The following is a 22,561-nucleotide window of genomic DNA, read 5'->3' as shown; positions in this document are numbered from 1 at the left end:
TCCCGCAACAAGCTCCAGCACTAGGCTCAGTCCCTCAAAAGAATAAAGACGCCTGAGCAAATAATCGTGTAATAAAAAGTGTACTTGTTTTACATCGGAGTGTTAAAGTTCACAAATATTGGCCATTTGGTATAACCATACAGCTAATGCTGGACCGCATGAGTTGGTGTTAATGCCGCAGCAAATCTATTATTCAGAATAAGATTTATTACGAAGTAGGTTCACACATACCAGGAATTAGCTTTGGTATACAGTATAGTGCTAAAGTCTGTTGTGCGCCGAATGCATATTATGTTTTTGATATTTAGGGCACACAGTTGTTTCTGATTGAGAACAGGCTTAATTAACATACTACCAGACAAGAGATATGCACTCTATAGTTTATGAATCATCATCATCTGGGCCATAGTATAAAAAAAGGTTACAGTGGAATAGATAAGTGCTCTCCATGTTGTAGCTTTGTTTTGTCTCCACTTAGAGCCCCCTGAAGCAAGCTTGGCAGAGGAGGAAGAGGAAGAGGAAGAGGAGGAGGAGGAGGAGGAGGAGGAGGAGGAGCAGCAGGAAATGGAGGCGTGGGCGAAGCCCCTCATCTACCTGTGGCAGAACAAGAAGAGATGCTTCACATCAGAGAGGGAGTACAATGCTCATGCAGCCACCATGCAGCCCCACTGTGCCGTGTGCACACTCTTCATGCCCTATTATCAGGTAAAGCAGAGTTCAACTCAAATATAACCTGTGTTAGTAGTTGGATATAAAACTGTTGAAGACACGATGGCCTTTGTTTTATTAAGAAAGCAAAGCCTCAGTAATAGTTAAGTGGTTTGCAGCTGTCTCTGCAAATAATTAAAGCTGAATAATTACAGGCGAATAAAATAAATATTGAAAATAATACTAATCCCGCTTGTGATGAATGTGGTTTTCCTGCAGCTTATCATTGTCTTATTACAGAACCAGCTCTTGTAATTTGCCACGGGCTAAAATGCCATCCAGAGCGGCAACCTTAATTATAAAGCAAATTAGTGGGGAAATATTTTATTAACCACCTCTTAAGAAGAACATGAAAATCATTCAAATTGTTTTTAAGGTTGAAGACAAAGCAGAGGACGACACACCTCTCACAGCCAAGGACACCCCCACACCCTCTTCTCCAATGGAGGGACACACACATCCCTGTGGTGGTCTCAGAAGAACCAAGCCCCTTATCCCAGAGATCTGCTTTTCTTTCCGGGAGCAGAACTGCCCCCCAACTCCCACAAACCCTCTGCTGCAGGAAGACGCCACCTCCCCTCTGCTCTACTGCCAGGGCTGTTGCCTGCAAGTCCACGCAAGTATGTATTAACGTGTAGATAGTGTGTGTGAAGGTTGATACTGGTGTTGTAGATACCTCACCAAACTGCATTGTTTGTTTTTATATTCTGTGCTTGTTTTTCTGATGTCATTGTGATAGGGTCGTCAGGTTTGAGTCCTGTTTCAATGTTCCATCCGCTCTCTGTTTCCCTCTCTCTCTCTCTCTCTCTCTCTCTCTCTCTCTGTGGTTGGGAGTATTTTATTTCCCCCGTCAGCCGAATGAGTTTGATTCCTCTGTCTTCACCACACATACTTCCTGTCCAAAAGCCCCAAGCCAGTGTAACAAGGCCTCACAAACACACTCTTTAAAAAAACCAAAAAAAAAACCCAGAGCCTTTCTGTTCCGCTGGACCGCAATACTCGGTACATTATCTTAATCCCACATTCACACACTGAAACAGCCCTAGGACTCTTTCTCAAGCCATGCACATGTTCCCAATATCTTAAGCTTTCAGCCGGTCTTTTCTACAGACACACACAGATATGCGCATGCAGGCACACACAAGCACACTTTTAAGGTCTCACACACTGTCGGGGAATCCACAGCTTTAAAATGACTTTTCTTCTCCCAGTCACTTTCAAACCCTTATACTTTCCGGCCTGTAGTGTTGATCCTACCTCACTTTTTACTTTGGAGGCTCTAGGCGGTGTGTGTGTGTGTGTGTGTGTGTGTGTGTGTGTGTGTGTGTGTGTGTGTGTGTGTGTGTGTGTGTGTGTGTGTGTGTGTGTGTGTGTGTGTGTGTGTGTGTGTGTGTGTGTGTGTGTGTGTGTGTGTGTGTGTGTGTGTTGTGTGTGTGTGTGTGTGTGTGTGTGTGTGTGTGTGTGTGTGTGTGTGTGTGTGTGTGTGTGTGTGTGTGTGTGTGTGTGTGTGTGTGTGTGTGTGTGTGTGTGTGTGTGTGTGTGTGTGTGTGTGTGTGTGTGTGTGTGTGTGTGTGTGTGTGTGTGTGTGTGTGTGTGTGTGTGTGTGTGTGGTAAAGCAGTGTGGGGTCAGGAGCTGAAGAGTATGTCATTTGAAACGGATGAAAAAGCCACACGTTTAGTTTGGAGAACCGACGGTAAGTACAAGTTGATGTAGCTGCCCACCCCCTACTGTTATTTGAACTTGCGAAAGGAAGAGAGGTGAGCTTAGATTTGATGTTTGGTTTGGTGATGGATAGTGGAGGGAAAGAACTGAAACATACACATAAACAGACTTTAAGTGTTTCTTACAAATGAAACAATCCCCCCAGCGTATGTGTCTAAAACCTCTAGGAATGGAGTTTAACCAGCTGTCGGCTTTGAACAGAATTCCATTTGTCTTGCTTATAAAGTCAAAATGTTTTTTAGTTTGAAGCCACAAGTGTTTGTTTTTTATAAAACATTTCTGATCCTCTGCCACACCAAGAGCACAGACGAGAACTAAGAAAGGCACACATATTTACTAAATGTTGCTGATTCATACTACTGTGTATGTGTTGGGGTTTCTGGGGTGACAAAGGGTCTGAAACCAAGGCACACTGTCACGCCAGTGCAAGTCTGGCTTTCCACAAAGTGCTTTTTGATACACAGATGAACACACTAACAGATGCATTTCTAAACAAAGATGTATAGATGTAACTCTTCCTCTTTTGTTGTCTGCATTTCTGGCTTAACCACAACCATTCCCTTACACACAGACACACACGCTCTCTCCATTTACACTGTTTCTGCAATACTGTGCGTTTCTGCACGATACAATTCCACCATTCTGTTGAAAATCATTGGGAACAAATTGTTCATGGCACTTAATTCTGTTCTATGGTAGCGATTTACCATTATCTCTCACACCTGCTGTGTTCTTTATGGTTTTTTTCAAACCATGCCACCCGGTTTGGCGGTATTTGAGTCAGTGATAAAGATTGAAATTGTTCAGTTATATCTTTACCAATTATTGTTATCCATCTCTTCCTCCTTTAGGTTGCTACGGTGTTGCCGAAGATGATGTCGGTGAACAGTGGTCATGTGATCGCTGTACAGAAGGCAGCTTTACTGCAGTAAGATCATTTTTCTCTTTGTGTGACAATTGTAGTTGTAGATGGAATGTAGTTATACGCACATTCCTAATAGGGGCATTGCTATTTTAGAGCAGCATTGATCAAAAAGACCAACATCTTGAATGTAGGCTTGATAGACGGACTCTGATATAAGCCTCAGTGTTCCTCTAAAAAAAACGATGTTGCTTAGTGAACAAGTGAAGTTACTTTATGGTTTCATTACTTGGTGTGCATTACCTTGCTTGACTTAGAAGATGAACACACTGGAAAATATATCCGTTCCGCAGTCGCATTGTAAATGCCTTTTTGTTTCTCAGAAGACTTCACAACAATTTGACCTATTTCCCCACACAATGCAGGTGTTGTATGTAAACATGTGTAATGGTATTGCTGTGTGAAATGACACCTTTTCTGCCTCTCTGACTCCCGTTTATGTTTTTTCAGGAATGCTGTCTCTGTAACCTCCGAGGTGGAGCTCTGAAGAAAACCAAAAACGACAAGTGAGACAGGCTTTTGTTCTCAGATTAGCTCATCTCTGATCTCCAGAGCTCACCCAGAGAATTGTCTGTGCTTCTTAATCATCATGATGTATTAATTTGTTATTGTGTATGTATATAGATGGGCTCATGTGATGTGTGCGGTGGCACTACCAGAGGCAAGGTTCAGAGACGAAGCCAAGAGGAGTCCTATTGACACCAGTAGGATCCCCATGCAGCGATTTAAACTGGTGAGGACACGCACGCACGCACGCACGCACGCACGCACGCACGCACACACACACACACACTCATGCAGTGCTGGAATTCCCCAGGTCCTTGAGGACTGGCTCAGTCCAATTAATGAAGTGTTCAGAGTTCTAATTAACAATGTGAGAAGAACATGCCCGCAATCAAAGCTAGATAATTAACCACTGGTGGGTGGGGGGGGGGGTTTGTGTATGTAGGGCTGTCTGTGTGTGGGCGTTTGTCTTTACATGCGGGGTTGTGTGTCCGTCTGCCTGTGTCTTAGTGCATGCATTTGTGTGTATGCGTGCGTTGCTTAATGAGAGCTGGAGTGTGTCTCAGCAGACCTGACATGTTGCCACTATAGTTAGCTCTCTGCTGCAGGCACCATGATAGCTCAGCAGAAACCACAGTGTTGGAGAGGAACACCGAGCGCAAGATGGATAACAGAGACCAAAGCGGCCTGCCCATTCCCTGCTTACTTTATTGTTTCAGCAAAAAGTATAGCATGTAAATGAAAACTTTTTAAAGAATCGTATATGATTGATCAAGGCACGGGTTGGGACTTGGAATGTAGTAGCATTGATTTACCGACAATTAGATGGGCATTTTTGATCTCAAGGGGCTTTCACCTGGTTAAATAAAGGCTACAAACACAGTGCCCCTGCTACTTCACAACTTTAACGTTACTGCTTACTTCAAACACACCAAAACCCACACACACAACAGGCCTCTGGGCTTGCAATACCGTACCCGAAACCATGACTGAGTAACGTTATGCCAAGCAGACATACATGTGACAACCTTGCAGCTGAATTCATCGACAGCAACTGACACAGACATTTAGACCTTATTAATATTTGCTGCATTTGATCATCAAGGTTTTGTAACTGTCAACTTGGTTGCCTGCCTGACTGTTTTAGAGGTGTTGATTCACCTGTAATAATAATTGCCATGGCGAATTTAGTTTGTGGTGCCATTCATCTGTGCTACATTATGCTTAAAGGTCTCTAGTAATCAACCCTTCCAGTCAAAACTCATTGGCAGTGTGTATCCTGGTGGAGAGGGGTTAGTCGAGGAAGCGGATCCCCTTTTTCTCACCTTCTTTTTATTGTCCTAATTTAAACTAATGGAGTGTAAAATAATTCAAATTGATATTAAAATACCTCCTACATTTTCCAAGGTGTTCCTAAAATAACGGTAACATGAGTGCATCCCCGAAAATAGTTGAAAAGATACGACTGCATTTACACTGGGAGAAGTTACCCACAGCACAGAGATATGGTTCATATCTGCTCATGCCACAAAGATATGAGGCTCATTTTGAATATGAGAGCACAGACCACAAAGTGTCAGAATCCATACCCAGGGGCTAAAATCTGAACAAAATTAAAAGTGGAGTCCAGACAGGAAAGGGCAGGCGCTCATAAAATGCCTGTGACATTACCCTGATGATTGCCAAAATGTTCCAGATATTGTAATGACTAGAATTCTTTCTTTTGCCAATGCTTCGTTCCTTTAGCTGTTTGATTATATAAAGTTTGCAGCAGTGCCAATTGTAGCTTGACACCACAGATTATACACTTTCTACCAATGCAGCTAAAAGTACCTGCCAATTTTCAATAATGAATACGCTGATACAAGCACCTTTTGGACAGACGCATGCATTTGTTGATAAAACGGATGGCCCTCTTTTCAACAAACTCTGACATCTAAATGAAGGTAAACACATGATAAACTCCACAGCATGCTTGAATAAACAATTGCACATAATGTAACAGAAAGACAGGTTGGTATCTTCATTTACATTTAAATTAAGAGATATTCTTGGTCTTTTACCTTTTTTCTTTTGTCCACTTCATCATTTGTATGTTGGCTCCGTGAGCCACGAGTTCTCATTGGACCCGATGCCCCAGCAGCTGCCTGGTACATTTATAATTGAATATGGCACACACACAATCCCAGACTGAACACATTCATAATTTACTGTGGGAATGTTCTTAACGCATGGCTCAACACAGGCTCCCAAATACACCCCGGAGAGGGCACAGGCATGGGGTAAAGTGGGTTAGGCTCACACAAACACACACACATTGAAACATAAAACTATGCCGTCATCAATGTATTAAAGTACTTTATGTTTTCACACAAAGTGAACACTATTTACAATAGTTGTTTCCCACCGATATATGTTCATAAATATACTCACACACTCACGTCCCTCAGTTAACACAGGTTGTGTGGCATGCCAGTCTGGATCTTGTCATGCTGGCCCCGATAGGTGGACGAGACGGTCAGGCCAGTTCATCAGCACCACAATGTTGTCCATAATGGACGAGATATGGGAAAGGGGTTTATGAAATGTAGGCCATGTTAGTCACCAAGAAAAGCACTGAGAAAAAAGTGCCTTAGTTCAGAAACTGTGAAACAAAAGATGCTCCATTAATACAACAGAAAGAACTGTGCAGCAATAGAGGCTTCATTAATACTAATACAAAAGGGATACAATGACTTATTTTCACCAGCCATTTTAAATTAACCATTGCCTTTTTAAGTTTGGAAGATGACCGCTCATTACACAATACCCCCTGATCCTCAAGTGATATCTGATTAAAGTAGGCTAAGCTGATAATTGTAAAGGAGAAGCCAGCTCCGCTATAGAGGTTACATTTAATTAATGCTGCATAGGTCAACTAATTAGATCAGATATTGATATTTCAAAGGAATGAACAAAGGGCACTTATTTCAGAGGCTTAGCTGATAAGAACAGAGACTCTTTTTTCTTTTATTACTTTCTTTTATTGAGTTTTTCACAAGGTACAATTACACACAACAAATATTACATTTCAGAGAGAACAGTGCCTGTACGGAGACGATCTACATAGTTATCAAATATTACTTGTTTTTAAGAACAGAGACTTTTAAGAAAAGTTTAGCATTGGCACAGCATCACCTCCTTATCTATCCAACAAAGGCTATGCTCTTTCACCTGGGGCGATGCATATTTCCCAGATATGCACTAGAGAATTTAAACATCAGTTCCTATTTAAGAATGAAACATGTCCATACTCCCACACATGCTGTTTAGACACATCGTGTTCTTCCATGAAGATGATAAGATATTGATATGACAGTATATCATGAGACTCTTTTTATAGGCTTTACTTCATATTTACAAACCAGGTAATTCCCACTTTCCGCTGAGGAACATCCTCTAAGGAGTTTGTCTATCCACAGGCTTATTATCTGCCAGCATGTGTGGATATTTCAGTATGGATTCCTAAGGAATTACATTAATGAATAAATTACCTTCAAAGAGATGTGAAGCCGCACCAGAGAGAAGAAAACAGGGCAGCGAAGCGAAAACGAGAGCGTAGATGGATGTTTTATTAGGAGGAGAGTGGAGGAAATGGAGTGAGATGGGATGCAAAAGGGGTGAAAGAGGAATGGGTACGAGTAGGAATATAATGGGAGGATGTCGTCATTCTTTCCCTTTAGTGGATGAGATGAGGATTTGTGGGAGCAGAGGAGAGGGGGCAGAAAACCGAGGGGTAGTCTTAAAAATGTAGGTGCGAGTGTGTTTGTGCATTTAGGCATGGCAGTGTTCGGTGCAGGATATGTGTGTGTATTTCACCCTTCACTGTGCACTCCAATGGAGGGGAAAAGCACCAACACAGGCATTGCTGCACTGGTTTGTTGGGGAAACCTCAAATGATGTCATCTGATTGGACCATTTAGAGGGTTTCCTTGTGTTGTAGAGGAAAAATAACATGTTTATGTTGACTGGCCCCATTATATTCTTTTGTGTCTTAGTTTTGTTTACTCCACCGTATCCAATAACAGTGTAGTTTTACAAAAAAGTTGATTTCGAGGACATACTGTTTCTAAATTATGTTCGAGCTTCATGGAACAACCCTGCTCTGGTTCACTTGGCAGCCTTTTGTCTTTCACTCACTTTTTCTTGAGCACATTCAAGGTCTCTCAAATTGAAATTCAGATTTTAAATTGCTTCAATGCTTTTTACTGCTTTCCAAGGCTACACTTGGTTTCCTTCGGGTAATAAAGATACTCGATGACAATTTCTCTTGATGTTTGCCATTTTGCCAGGAAAGATTACAAAGAAGCGGAAGATATGTTGGATGGTCTTATACTAATTTTATTCTACATTCATGCATATTTGATGTGCTGCATTTAACATACTACACGGTTCAGTGTATACAATGTATTATTCAACATTTATACTAAACTGAAGTTTCTCTATGAAGAAATAATGCTATTTTCATCATATATCTTCATTATTATCTAACAAGAACATTTATTTGAACCGTTCAATTACCAAATGGTGCAAAACCCTACTTTTAACTGACTTTGTATTTTCTGAGTATTAATGTGACATACTGCTAAGGGTGAGGCGTTGGTGTTGATAGTTTTCTCCGGTGTGTGTCTACAGAAGTGCATCTATTGTCGTAAGCGATGCGTGGGGAGAAGGAAGGCAGGTGCTTGCATCCAGTGCTCATGTGGCCGGTGTCCCACCTCCTTTCATGTGACCTGTGCCCATGCTGCTGGGGTCATCTTGGAGCCTGATGATTGGCCATATGTCGTGTCAATCACCTGCCATAGACATCAGTTGCGCAGTTCGTCAGCTGTAAGTAATAGGACAGGCGTTTTCCAGAGGTGTTATGAACCAGGTCTTGCTAAGGGAGAATGGACATGGCAGTGTGTTGCACTTGGAAAACGATGATACTATACTGTAACGAAATTAAAGAAAATAGGTGTTATTGGTTCTAGTGCAATATATTTTCTAAATCATTACAACATTACAAACAACACTTTATTGCTGTCAGATGGGACTGTGAATGCTACTCACATTTTAATGAGTAATATGTTTCTGGAAAGACTCCAATTTTAGAATCGTATTTGTCATTTTTCAGAATGAGTGGCAGAATCACTGAGATTTCTCGACCATGAACAATCAGAACTATCTGCATGGCTAGATGCTATTTTATATAAGAAAAAAAGTGTTTGTAGTTAAACAAATGTTAAAAAAACGAAATAATAATGATGTACTACTCTAGGAGTTTTAGTTTGAAAAGCTACTGTATTGTTGTCCTACATTGCTCTAATTGCTCTCTGTCTGTACCAGAAGCAGCGGGCATGCCAAGCGTCCATCTCTCTGGGCCAGACGGTGATCTCCAAACATAAAAACCTGCGCTACTACAGCTCAAAGGTCACGCAGATCACCTCCCAGATGTTCTACGAGGTCATGTTCGACGACGGCTCCTTCTCCAACGATACGTACCCTGAGGATATAGTGGTGAGGATATGTTTAATTAGCGGCCCGCTCAAGAGGTCATCTCCCAGTTGGATGAGGCCATATCCGATATTAAAACCCTCTCATTTGAAAGGAGCTTCTTTTTTTTCAAGCAGGATTATTGGTTCTCTAAATTGCACAAGGGATTACATATAATCTTGTTTAAATGTCTTACTGTAAAGTGTGTCACTATGAACCTTTTCTGCAATTGCTATGAAACGACATGGATGTCTGACAAAGGCCAATCAAATTAAAAATAAAAGGGACTGCCAGGTTGTCGGGTAACACCACATTATCACTGATATGACCGTTCGTGTCGAGTTGTAATTCATTGATTTGCTTAAGTGATTATAATAATGATTGAGGCTCACTGGGTGAGCTGTAACATCTGTGTGTTACAGGTTCTCCTAATGTCATTAAATACTGAGCCCCAGCCTCGATTGACCAAGTCTTCCTCAGATGTGCAGCAAATTGTACAATCCTTTTAATTCTTGTAAAAAACATTTTTTTAAATTTGGAGACGATAATGAAATTAAATATTTTGTCAACATTTCATATCTTTATCATGTTGTAAGCTACATGTTTGAAACATAGACTATTCAAATTTAAGATTTTAGTTGTTGTTAAATCTTTTAACCAGAAAGCAATATGATGAATGTGAAAATCTAAAATAAATGCAGCATGTAGATAAGGAAGTGTTGTAGTGTGAAAACAGTCTGTATGAGAGGCTGGACAACAGTCTTTAAAAAAGAAAAAGTGATATTTGATATTGTTTGCCTATATATTTAGATTATACACACGTGTGAAAAATAAGATGTTGTAACTATTGCCTATACATTCGTTTTACCAATATTCAGGTTAGAAGCCAGAATCAAGTCTAACCATACATGTAACTATTGAACACACAATGAAGAGCCCTTTTTATTTCATCAAACATTACATTTAAGTGACTTTTCTCCTTTTTTGAGAGCTTTTTGACTCGCACACTCTTACACAGAACCACCATTATCCCCTTGTATCTTTAGAGCAGAGATTGTATGAACTTGGGCCCTCCTGAAGTTGGGGAAGCTGTTCAAGTGAAGTGGCCCGATGGGCTGTTCTATGGTGCCAAATACCTTGGATCCAACGTATCCTACATGTATCAGGTACACACACTCACACACTCACTCATTCACTCACTCACTCACACTGCACTGCAGAAACACACAATAATGACAAATAACAAATGTATGAGAGCGATGTTTGACCCGGTTTTGCAGATTTAATAATTTTTCTATGAAAGTTGAATTAAATTGCAAGCTAAGCTGTGGGTCAAAGCGAGACGGCGGTAAACCTGTTGAACTCCCTCAACATCAGAGTCATGGTGAATTCTCTGACGTTGTCAAGGTCCCGAGAGGAGAGAAAAAAATCGTGTTAAGAAAGAGGACATTTAAGTGGCGTGGAGATGAGTTGGAGGAGGATGAATAGAGATGTATTGGAAGCAAAAGCTATTCAGACACAGTGGAGGCAGATGGAGAGAGCGATAAGAGGAGGACGAGAAGGAGGTGACAATCTGCATTATTCAAACTCACTGAAATATTCACCAGGCTAAGTCATGCAGCTTCCACTTAAGGCTTTATTTAGTCAAGCTGGGCGTCAACCATTAGTTATGCACAAATGCATCTGTGACGCACAAACTCAGTAAAAGATGCGTTAGATTTGTATAAAAAAGCTTAACAAGAACTTTCCAGTGTCAAGGTGTGTCTAGGTAGGATATAGTTTTACTTCAAGGCGCACAGCGATGAAAAACCTTAATACCTTTAGCAGAAAACATTTGTTTTGAGAGCGGTGGTAACATGGAAATGGCTTCTATTAAAAATCTAGTAAAAGCTATTTGTTTCATCATTGAGAATACAAAAATTCTGATCCATTAAAAGTTTTAATATTGGTTTTTAATGACTTTCAATTTATGATATTGTATTAGATTAGATTAGATAGAGTTTTATTGTCTCCCTTAGGAGAAATTTGTCTTGGGCATCGAGATAATACACATAAAAAACATTCAGGTCAATCAGTCATAGATACAGAACAGAGATCACATATATCACATGGCAAAGAAACAACAAGAAACATACAGGTACCGAACTTTCCCTATTGCACATACATAATCAAATTGCACTTTCCCTATTGCATTCATACTGTACATAATCAAATATTGCACTTTTCCCTATTGTATTTATACATAAATCAAATATTGCACTTTCCCCTATTGTATTCATACACAAATCAATATTGCACTTTCCCTATTTCACCTATGCATAGTGTCCGTCAAATTGCACATATCCCTATTGTGTCCATATTTACACACAATGCACTTTCCCTATTTAACCTTCTCGATTGCACAAACTACACTGTAAACATTGCACCTTCCAACAACTCCTAACACAGCATAATCACAGTTATTTATGACTGTTCAGCAGCTTGATTGACAGCGGAACAAAGGAAAACTTATACCTGTTCAGTTTACAGTTTGGTAATATATACCTTCTGCCCGAGGGCAGCAACTCAAACTCTCTATACAGGATGTGTTTGGGGTCGCATGTGATTTTACGGCCTTGCTTTCTCACCATCTCCTCAAATATCTCCTGAAGAGAGGATGGTGGAAGCATGCCAATTATTTTTCCAGCCCTTTTTATCAAGCTCTGGAGTTGTGATTTAGATTTAACTGACAAGTTACCAAACCATGTTGTGATGCCATAACGAATAATAGACTCAATTGCTGCCCTGTAGAACATTAACATGATGCATTTATCCACTCCATGAACCCTGAGCCGACGCAGGAAATACAGGCGCTGGCTTATCTTTGAGCATACCTGATCCACCTGATGGGCCCAGCCTAACTGAGCATCAAAATAAATCCCCAAATATTTAAAACGTGTAACCTGCTCAACTCCCTCCCTGTTGATAAGGACGGGGCTGTGATCACCTACTGACTTGGGGTCAAAGATCATTTCCTTTGTTTTTTTAACATGTAACACCAGGTTGTGCGCCTCACACCACTTCACAACCTCTTCAATCTCAAGTTTATAAAGAGAAATGTCTGAGTCTCTAGTCAGTAGACTAAGTATGGCTGTGTCATCAGAGAACTTTATAATGTGGTTGTGTGTGTGCTGACTCCTACACTCATTTGTGTGAAGAGAAGAGGCGAGCTAACGCAGCCTTGCGGTGCCCCTGTGCTTATGACCTGTGTGTCAGAGAGGGTCGAGTTCACTTTCACCTGCTGCTGTCTTTCAGTTAGGAAGGAGTGGTACCATCTGATCAAGTAAGGGTTCACATCCATCTGTTTGAGCTTTTTTAACATGATTTGGGGAAGAATAGTATTAAAAGCTGAGCTAAAGTCCATGAACATTAATCTAGCATAAGCTAAAGGGTTTTCCAGGTGTTTTAGAATAAAGTGAGTTGTAGAGGTCAGAGCATCATCTGTACCTCTACCATCGCTGTACGCAAACTGGTAGGGGTCCAAGAGGTGTTGCACCTCAGTTCGCAAGTTCCCTACAATAATCCGTTCCAGTGACTTCATAACTATTGAGGTCAAAGCCACTGGTCTGAAGTCGTTGTTGTCATGTGGGCATGGTTTTTTTGCAACTGGTATGATGACAGCTTTCTTCCATATTTGAGGGATGCTTCCCGAGTCAGCAGAGAGCTGGAATAATGGACTCCAGGCAGGGGTGAGCTCGTCTGCAAACGTTTTCAGCAGGAGTGCCGAAATACCGTCTGGCCCACTGGCCTTCTTAGTATGCAGTTGTTTGAAAACCCTGGCCACAGCAGTATCATCAATTATTATTCTTCTTCTATTGTGTATTGGGTCACAGGTTAAAGAGGTTGACAAGTTATTACATGCATCAATGTTGGAAGCAGAATTAATATCAAAACGTTTGTAGAAATTGTTGAGTTCATTTGCTTTGTTAAGCTCATCCAGAACATGCATCTCCCTCTTGCCGGAGTTCATATTTGTAATTTCTTTCACAGAGTCCCACAGTTCTTTCGAGTTCTTGGTTGAGAAAGCCTCTCGGACACTCAGACTATGTTGCTCTCGGGCTTCTTTAAGTTTCCCCTTTAGTTCTCTTTGAGCTGATCTCAGTTGTATAGCATCGTTCTTTTGAAAAGCGATATTTCTTCGTCGGATACACTGTTTAATATCCGATGAGATGTAGTCTTTATTGTTTGGATATATCCTAATGGTCTTTTTTGGCACAACAGTATCGACACAGAAATGAATGTAGTCTGTGATGGTCTCAGCGATGGTATCGGTGTCATTGTCCTGGTAGAATACTTCCCAATCTGTGGCCAGGAAGCAGCCACTTAGCTTTTCTTTATGCTCATCCTGCCATAGACTGACAGTTTTAGAGACAGGTTTACTTCTCTTGATGGCAGCCTTAAAGGTGGGGATTAGCTGGACGGTGTTATGGTCCGAATTTGAAAGGGGGGGGGGGTCTAATCCGAGCAGCATACGCATCTTTGATGTTGCCATAACATTTGTCCAGTATGTTATTTTTCCGGGTGCCATTTTTTTACGTATTGCTGGAATCCCGGAAGTGCTGGTTCTAGCTTACAGTGATTAAAATCTCCAATAACAAATATAGGTGCATCAGGTTTGTTCTTTAACTGCTCGTGCACGCAGTCCGCTACACGTGAGGCAGCCTTTGATGCGTTACCATTGGGTGGGATGTAAACAGCACAGATAAAAATGTTCCCATAGTCTCTAGGTAGGTAAAATGGTCTCAGATTTAGGCATAAGAGTTCGATATCGGGAGTGCACACAGTGTCTTTTGTTGTGTAATTGCTGCACCAAGACTCCTTTATATAAACACAAATGCCTCCCCCCCTCACTTTCCCCGAGTTACTGTTCCTGTCCATACGAACGTTTGAAAAGCCCTGTACCTGAACCAATGAGTCTGGGAAGTCTTCCTGAAGCCAGGTCTCAGTGAAGATCATCATGCATGACTCACGGTATTCGTTTAAAATCCTAGTGTTGAGGCGTAGCTCCTCCACCTTATTTCTAAGGGAACGGACGTTGCTGAAGAGTATTGATGGTAACGGCGGCTTATTGCATCTCCGGCGGAGTCGATGTTTAATGCCGCCTCTCCTCCCTCGTTTCCGCGGCCGTTTTAGCAGCTCCTCCGGGACATAGTCCAGCAGGCCCGGTTCCGGGGCGGCTCTTCTCCGTAAGGACAGCAGACATTCCCTGTCATAGGGCCGCAGCATCTGCTCGCTTCCCACGGCTATCCCGGCGTTGGCTTCGCTTTGTAAACAGCGAATGCTAGATGTTATTAGCATTAGCAAAAGCAGCACAGCAGTCCTCTTCCCCATCGTCATCTTGCCTTATTGTTCACTTATGTGAGCTTGCCAGGCTCCATAAAAAACAAACAAAACAACACAGCACACTTGACGAAAGAAAAACTTGGCAAAACAAACGTGTAATGAATGAATGACTTAGAAAACAAACAAACATTCTCTCCCGATCCCGAGTCGCGTGCAGTGCCGCGCCTCAGTGTTCTTAGATAAGAAGTCTGATACAGACTTTCTCTCTTTGGTATTATGTTTACTTCCTTGAGACCTGATACACACTTTAATAGACAGTGTTGAGTTTGCACTATGGTTGATTGATGTTTAATTCAAACATCCTTTTCAGAGATAAATTAATTACAATACAAATATTACATTTTGAAAATGATTTTCTAGCCTTATGCTTTGTACATATATTGCAAAAAAGAAATTGCGCTAAATAGTTGCGCTCCTATCATATTAATGTGTAAAGAGCTGGTGATCTTTTCCCTTTATGTTCAGGTGGAATTTGAGGACGGTTCTCAGGTGCTGGCAAAAAGAGAAGATGTCTATACCTTAAACGAAGACCTGCCTAAAAAGGTGAAACGTAGACTTGTAAGTATTAGACTTACTGGGCAGCAGAAACTGTAAAGCACACGTTTGACATGGTTAGAATTTATCTCCCACCTGGAGGGATTTCTTGCTTACTCATGCGGTGTTTTCTCATGTCTCATTTTTGCAGTCCACGGCCTCAAGCATGCGTTTCCAGGACGCCTTCTTCACCACGCAGGGGGAGAGGAAAAGACAAAGAACGCCTAATTCACGTTTCCAGAAAGACTATGTGGCCCTGCCAGGCCTCCGTACAACTGCCAAAAGCACATGGGAGCAGCGCAGCCACAAAGGGAAATGAAGTCATGGAGAAGGATCGATGACAAATGAATGCTCTGAATTACGTGTGTGTGTGTGTGTGTGTGTGTGTGTGTGTGTGTGGAGATGCTTGCGTGTGTGTGTGTGGATGCTTGCGTGTGTGTGTGGATGCTTGCGTGTTGGTATTTTGGACTTTCATCTCAACTAAATGCCCAAACAACTAGAGGAACAGAGGAATCAACGTTATGGGAGATTTGTGTGAGATGGATGATAACTTGCTTGTACATTATACGTTGGTGATGGGGCAGCTGGACTCTCATAGAACAGGATAACAGAGGACATTGTCGCCTCAGTTGCCTATTGCTTTCACATCCGTCAGGGAAAATAAACGTGACTTACAATTGTCACATCACCCTTTTTGGAAATAAATGACACTTTTTTTCTTTGTACATGAACAATTTAAATGTGAGGTTTTTCTAAATAGCCTGCCGATGGTAGCTTTTTGCGGTTATGTTATTATTGTTTTGAATAGTTATGCACTTTGCTTGTATTTTCCTCATGTCTCACTGTTTCTGATCGCATGTTAAACATCGTCTCCTAACTGCTCCTGCTGGAGGCCAGTGACACTACAATGGCTTCCCCTCTGTCTGTTTTTCATCGTTATGGACAAATTATGAAATGGATAAGCAAAATATAGAATTGACAACATTTTAAACCCTTCATAAAGGGACGGGTTCAGACGGGAAGCCATGCCTTGGGATTGGATTCTGTGCACTATTAACGTGAAATGCTACTGTTGCTCTGTTAAATGAAACACATTGTTGAAATAATTTAAATTTGTATTTATTTTTGGCTTGCTATAGTTAAAATATTGCTAACTGCTGTAAGGAAAATAAATAAAAAATGACTTATGTTATGTTTTCTTATGAAATTGTCAACTTATTTCCACTAAGGGGGCCTTTGCATTGCAGCAGCTGTGAAAAAGGTGGTTTGTGTCTCTAAATACATTTCGGTTATACAAAATGAGATGCTTATAATGGAAATTGGAACAATATATTTTAACAATAAATTGTGACATTTTATCCATTATAGATGTAGATCATGTTAAGGATAAAATAAGTTTGAAAAGTGAATGAAAGATGATAATAAAATAAATAAAACTCCGTGATCAGAGCTACCAGTAAACGTCTGCCTTGGACCTAAGGATATAAGGCATATTGTTTCCAGCTGATTTGCAGGAGCCTGGCAGGAAGTGAAATCCAGGAGGTATCTTAAGTAGTCATGGCGAGGCTGCAAAAAGTGTTGTACTCCCATGGAGACCACGTCACAGCCTGCTTCAGACTGTGATGTAGAAGCCAAAGGAATAAATGGTTCTTGAGGAAAATGCAAAACAAACACGTCGCCACAGAGAAGATTGTATTCCCCTAAAAGCAGATAAATGATTTTCAAGTCGTTTATTGTGAGCATTGCCTCGACGTGCCTTCAATTACAATAACATTACTATACTTTTAAGAAACTTCTATTGAAGCAGAGATGGCAAAAGTACACACATCCTTTACTTAAGTAGAAGTACGGATACTCATGTTTAAAAATACCTTGGTAGAAGTACTGACCACTTCTTTACTGAAGTAAAAGTAAAAAAGTATGGGCTTCAAAATGTGCTTGAGTAAAAAGGACTCATAACTACCAGTTGTTTCATAGAGTAACTGGTAACTGGACCTCACTTTATATTAATAGAACATTAAAGGTCTTCCATTTCAAATTGTAATTTGGTCATTGTTAGCTAATGAATGTTTCAACACTGAACAACAATTTAGAACACAAGCAAAGACAAACAAAGTGGGGAAATAAATGCCTATATTGTAGATTCTAGGGTGACTACCTCTTCCTTGGAAACAACACAACAATTATTATGTACAAACATTTACATTTTATATAGGAGGGAACCTTATCAAAAATGTAATTTTTTATATAAGGGGGGACACATTCATTGATGAATAATAGATTAAGTTAAGATTACCACAAGCTACCCAGCCAGCAGTATGTCAAAAATAAATTAACTTAATTAATAGCGGCCCTATTAAAGTGAGGTATGCATTAATGATAATAATATCAAATACAGTATTCTGAAATGTGACATGTATTCTGGATACTTCAATCACATGTTATTGCTAATACTTGGTTTTGGAATGTATCACCTTTTAACAGAGTAGCAATACTGCGGTATTAGTGAGAACAATTAAATAACAAAGTGAATACTTCTCTCACCACTTGCAGTCTTTTCTGTAGCTCTTATTGCAATACAACGATTTATCTAGTGAAGCATTTTTCTTAGCAAAGCTTTGTCTGTGTAATTGTATGTGCAACAATGCAGTATTTAGAACAGGAGGTTGAATATGGCTGCTTTACTTTGCCTGCTATTATCATTCTCTACTCAAAGTGATTTGTTTCTCATTTAAATTGTAATTCAGGACCGTAAAACGTAATTTGCTCTATGTGTCTATCACAAAAGCAACGTTTGTCCCTGAGCTTCAACAAAAAGGATGCGTTTCCTGAGTAGGCCTACTTCATACAGAATGAAGCAGCATTGGATCATGATTGAAACAAAGTTGCAAAGCTTATTGCTCTGAAAGTGAAAACAGTCTGGAGGAACTGTTGAGAACTGAGCTCATGGCAACAGAGCTTCAGAAGCTTCAACAGGGAGTAGACGACTGATTTGAAACGCTCTGCTCGAAGCCCAGAAGCAAGAAGCTCTCTGGATGAGGCGTTGGAAGATCATTTGCTGAGCCTTTACGATGACAAGACATACATGAATGAGAAAGGCCCTTTCAGCAGCAACTGTCCACTCACTGCAGACTGGAGCCTCCATCTGTTTTCCAATATGGATTCATCAAGACTACAAGTTGTTAGCGATGCAAGTAGCCCTGTGAGGCTGGAACGCTCATTACACTGCCAACAAAACGTTTCAGAAAAAACACTGGATGATGCTGGAATAAAATGAGAGACAAATAGAGCAGGTATTTTTAGTAACATTTTCATTCTCGTTCTTAACTGAACCACTGAAACTGCACTTTTACAGGAGGTAAAAACACACAAAGCTGCCGAAGAGAAATTCCTTTCCTTTCTATACTTATAAAATAAACAAATCAACGTACAGATGTTTTCACAAAGGAAGGTTCTTCTCCATTAGCCACCTTTTTTAATGACATATTGACATGACTTTTAATGACATTTTCATGACAAAATAAATACTACAATATGTCATGACATATTTTGTGACATTCTGTATTATGACCTTTTATGATTTCTTTGATATTCTATAATGTGACTTCAGTATGGCATTTTATCTTACATACTTTCACACAAATACAAAAAAGGCTTGTTTTTCATTTTTGATGGATCTCCAGCAAGTTTAAAGTCTAAGCTAGTCAGTTTTGATATATGTATGTACACTATAATATACATATATATATATATATATATATATATATAAGATACATTATATTTTGTTATCCTTTTAAACAACATAACAAATACAATTCTTGCCCTAATTTGATCGATAAATCGTTGAAGTAGAAGCCAATAGTCTGCTTTACATTTTTATTTTATTTTTTAACATAATTATAGAATCTTCTGTTTTGGGATTTTCATTATTCTAACACATTTTTAGACGTTTTATTATTAAAAACGACAGCAGTAGCAGTTATTTCACTTGAGTTTATTTGTAACAAATGAAACTTGTGTCGACAGAGAACAGAAATCCAAACAGAACTGTTTTTCGGTTTTCACGCGCTCCGAGAACCATTGTAAGAAAAATAAAAAGCACTTGTTGACTCGGAGCAGAAAACAAAACAAAAAAATAAGTTTACATTTACAGACCAATTAGAGGTAATTGGTCCAAGTAACACACCATATTTTCGTTTTTATACAATTTATAAACTCCAGTTTTATCCATCTACATGATACATTTGGGGGAGGGGATAAAATAGAACACTTCTTTGTGAAACTTCTCTTTTGTGTTACAACAAATCCACAATGTGATGTATCACACATACTGCTGTGCCATAAACTGTGATTTCAGGTGCATCCTTTTAATATATCACTATCTGATACATTCTTATTCACTCTTCACTTTATTCATTATCTATTTATTAATTAATTTATGCAATATTCAATTACTCTCTGTGATTTGTGTTATTTACATATACACAACCATGTGAGCATTACAGGGTCCATCTTTACTGAGTTCAAGTAAAACTCCTTTGGGAGGGGGGAGGGGCTTTCAGAGATAATAGGATACTAGTATTAGTGCATAGTACAAAGAGAGAAAGTGCAAGTCTTCCCATAACAGGTGTGACCAAAGGGGCATCTCAAAAGTGGTACCATGCATACAAAACAACAACAGGGTTACTTTAAGAGGGTGAAAAAATGTCAGCGATCTCTTAGCCTATATGGTGAAGCGTTAAAGAGCATACAAAAAAAAGAAGATGATGTGGGTTTTGTGTTGTTGGAGATGTAGCACCTGATCTTCTTTCAGCCTTTGTCATTAAAGGAATATATAACTGTATACATCAGGATGAGGAAAAAAGCTGCGCAGTTTGACTCATTGTAAGTTTAGGGCTTCGGTGGGATAGGGTGAAATCTTGTTATTTAACCTTTTCTCCAAACTGACAAAGATTGCCACTGCCTTTCAGCTTTTTATAGATTTCTAAATAGCGGAGGAAGTATGACTTCTCTGAGCCAGCTCACAGTCGGTGCCAAAGTCGCCAGTATGGTCATGATCAAAATGATCATCCTGCTCATAACCTATTTTGAAACCACATTGTCTTTAGTTAAGTCTCATGTAAGATATTCTTTCAGATTTGAAGAGATATGATATTATTGTTGCTGGGTTGAAATTGATTAGTACAACTATCCAGCCCACACAGAGCCTTCCACACAACATTTCACAGCCAACAACAGATCACACTTTGACACACTGTAACATAACAAAATAATATACACCGACATTCAGGTCACATACGCACGAGCATACATACATAAAGTACACAAACAAACCCTTTAAAGTAACTTTATCAAAATAGGCGTGTAATATAAGGCACTATAAATCTAAAATCAAAATACTTATTAGATGCTGTTTGAAGTATGAGTTCGATCATTCGTTGGTTGCCGTGACACACAGAAGGATGACATCATCTACTGGAGTTGTGACATAATAAAAGATCTACTTCCTAAGAGGTCAGTGGTGGACCCTCTGTTTGGACACATTTAAACGGTGGCGAGAATCATATCAAGCGTAACATCTTTGTGTCTCGAAAATGATGCACCATCATCAATATCATCGTCATCATAATGGCATATAACTGCAGTTAGTGACTTGACACAAAAATATATAATACATCTACTTATTGCACACTGAATCAGACAGAGAGAAAAATCATAGGTGAGCATTCCAGTGAGAAAATTGTTCCTTCCCTGAGCCCCCCCCCCCTTAGACCCCGCCCCCATTATTCTACATCCCTTTCGTGCTCCCTGCTTGAGAAATCTTTGTGAAGCTTATTTGGACACATAAATACTTTTTAATACTATTCTTTCTGTGCATACTCTCTGTAGTTCTATCTGGCTTCCTCTGAACGTGCACACAGAACAACTTGGCGAGTTTATCCTCGGGACGTCCTGGCATCAGCAGGGTTAATGTTGCACCTCTGTCGGCCCCTGGGAATTCTTCTCTGACACCACAGGCCAGATAGAAATGAGGTTGAGAGTCCCGTGTGCATGCGAAACGCGTGTGTGGTCAAAAGTGGGTAGAGAATACAGGAGTGACACTCAATGGTGGTGTTTCCATAGAATTGTGAACATTTTCCACACTAGTTTTGATTGTACACTTTAAAACAGTACTGTATCACTTAAAAAAAGCTACAGCTCATTGGATTACACAGATAAAGAAATACAACTTTGCTTTCGTATGGTCAGTGGGGACAAATTCAGAAATCTGTAAAAACAAAACAAAAACGTGCCATAAAGTAAAAAAAACAACCCAACATAGTCACATATCTATATATTTTTCTAAAAAACTAAATCAACTTTTTACTTTGTGGTATGCATTTTAAACCGCTTTCAAGTTTCCCTTATCTTTAACCGTGAAGCATAAGGTTGAACTGGTGGTTTTTATTACTGTATGGTAGAAATATCTTCTTTTTCATTCAAAAGAAACAAGAGTCTGTTTCCAAAACAAAACAGAAAAAAACACTTCTTGGTGCCTCTTTTTGGGATGTGTGTTCTTTGTCTTTTTAATTCTGTGTGCTCTGTGTTTTCAGTCTCCTGTTGACAATTCTCTGGTGCTCAAAAGTCCCAGTTCATTCAGTCCACAAGGCTTCCATAACATGGATTTGTAGACTCCCTCTAGACAGTCCTCAAAATAGAAAAATCTAAATTTCCTGTGACAGCTAAATACTGTAGCCGGTTCCTATATTTAGGTTGGTGATGCTACACTGGTGGTGGACGAGGTGAGAGTTCCACACCCAAACAATGTAAAGCAATCTGGGTGCTCACATAAGCACTGAAACAAATAGAAAAAAATATTTGATCAAGTATTCTGATTGGAACAGTGGTTGAAGTTGCTTCTTCAGACTGACCAATGGGTGTGTTTGGGCTGAGGGTGCAAGGAAACACCCTTGTCAAGCAGGTTGCTATGGCTCAGTAAGAGGTGCTGTTTCTGGGTACGGGATAAGCCGATGGTCCCCCTTCACTCTGCATGTGGTGGCAAAAATCTTCATAGACACATCGCAGCCTAGTGCATTAAATCAGGCCGCATGTGACCTAAGAAAAGTGCACTGGGTGGGATGTGGCATGTGAGAGATGACCACTCGGGTTTATGTTGCATAGTGATCAAAGCTTCCCAGGTACTCCAGACTGGCCCGGTAGCAGAACTGGTACTGGTCCTGGAGGGAGGAAGAATAATGTAAAGTCAGTGACAGAAAAAAAGAAGAGAAAATGGG

General features: G+C 40.1%; 2 protein-coding genes across 8 annotated transcripts in view; one reads left to right on the top strand and one right to left on the bottom strand.

The window, feature by feature from the left end:
- LOC117445675 (lysine-specific demethylase 4C-like) overlaps positions 1-16,489 on the top strand; it is a 34,042-nt gene extending 17,553 nt beyond the window's left edge. For 3 of the 7 annotated variants that reach the window (XM_034081498.2, XM_034081506.2, XM_034081482.2), the window contains exons 13-22: positions 479-705; positions 1,085-1,328; positions 3,283-3,359; positions 3,804-3,859; positions 3,978-4,086; positions 8,532-8,726; positions 9,225-9,395; positions 10,418-10,537; positions 15,219-15,311; positions 15,439-16,489. In XM_034081498.2, coding sequence (XP_033937389.1) covers positions 479-705; positions 1,085-1,328; positions 3,283-3,359; positions 3,804-3,859; positions 3,978-4,086; positions 8,532-8,726; positions 9,225-9,395; positions 10,418-10,537; positions 15,219-15,311; positions 15,439-15,606 — 1,460 coding nt within the window. In that variant the 3' untranslated portion in view covers positions 15,607-16,489. The remainder of the gene's footprint in view (positions 1-478; positions 706-1,084; positions 1,329-3,282; positions 3,360-3,803; positions 3,860-3,977; positions 4,087-8,531; positions 8,727-9,224; positions 9,396-10,417; positions 10,538-15,218; positions 15,312-15,438) is intronic. The other 4 variants (XM_034081490.2, XM_034081514.2, XM_034081531.2 and 1 more) reach the window with 4 other exon arrangements.
- A 2,777-nt stretch (positions 16,490-19,266) lies between these two features.
- ptprdb (protein tyrosine phosphatase receptor type Db) overlaps positions 19,267-22,561 on the bottom strand; it is a 178,722-nt gene continuing 175,427 nt past the window's right edge. The window contains 1 exon segment of the mRNA XM_034081469.2: positions 19,267-22,504. Within this exon segment, the coding sequence (XP_033937360.1) occupies positions 22,436-22,504 (69 nt within the window). The 3' untranslated portion in view covers positions 19,267-22,435.

The sequence above is a fragment of the Pseudochaenichthys georgianus genome, chromosome 1 (assembly GCF_902827115.2).
Source record: "Pseudochaenichthys georgianus chromosome 1, fPseGeo1.2, whole genome shotgun sequence".
Taxonomy (NCBI): Eukaryota; Metazoa; Chordata; class Actinopteri; order Perciformes; family Channichthyidae; genus Pseudochaenichthys; species Pseudochaenichthys georgianus.
This window is presented reverse-complemented; position numbering and strand designations above follow the sequence as displayed.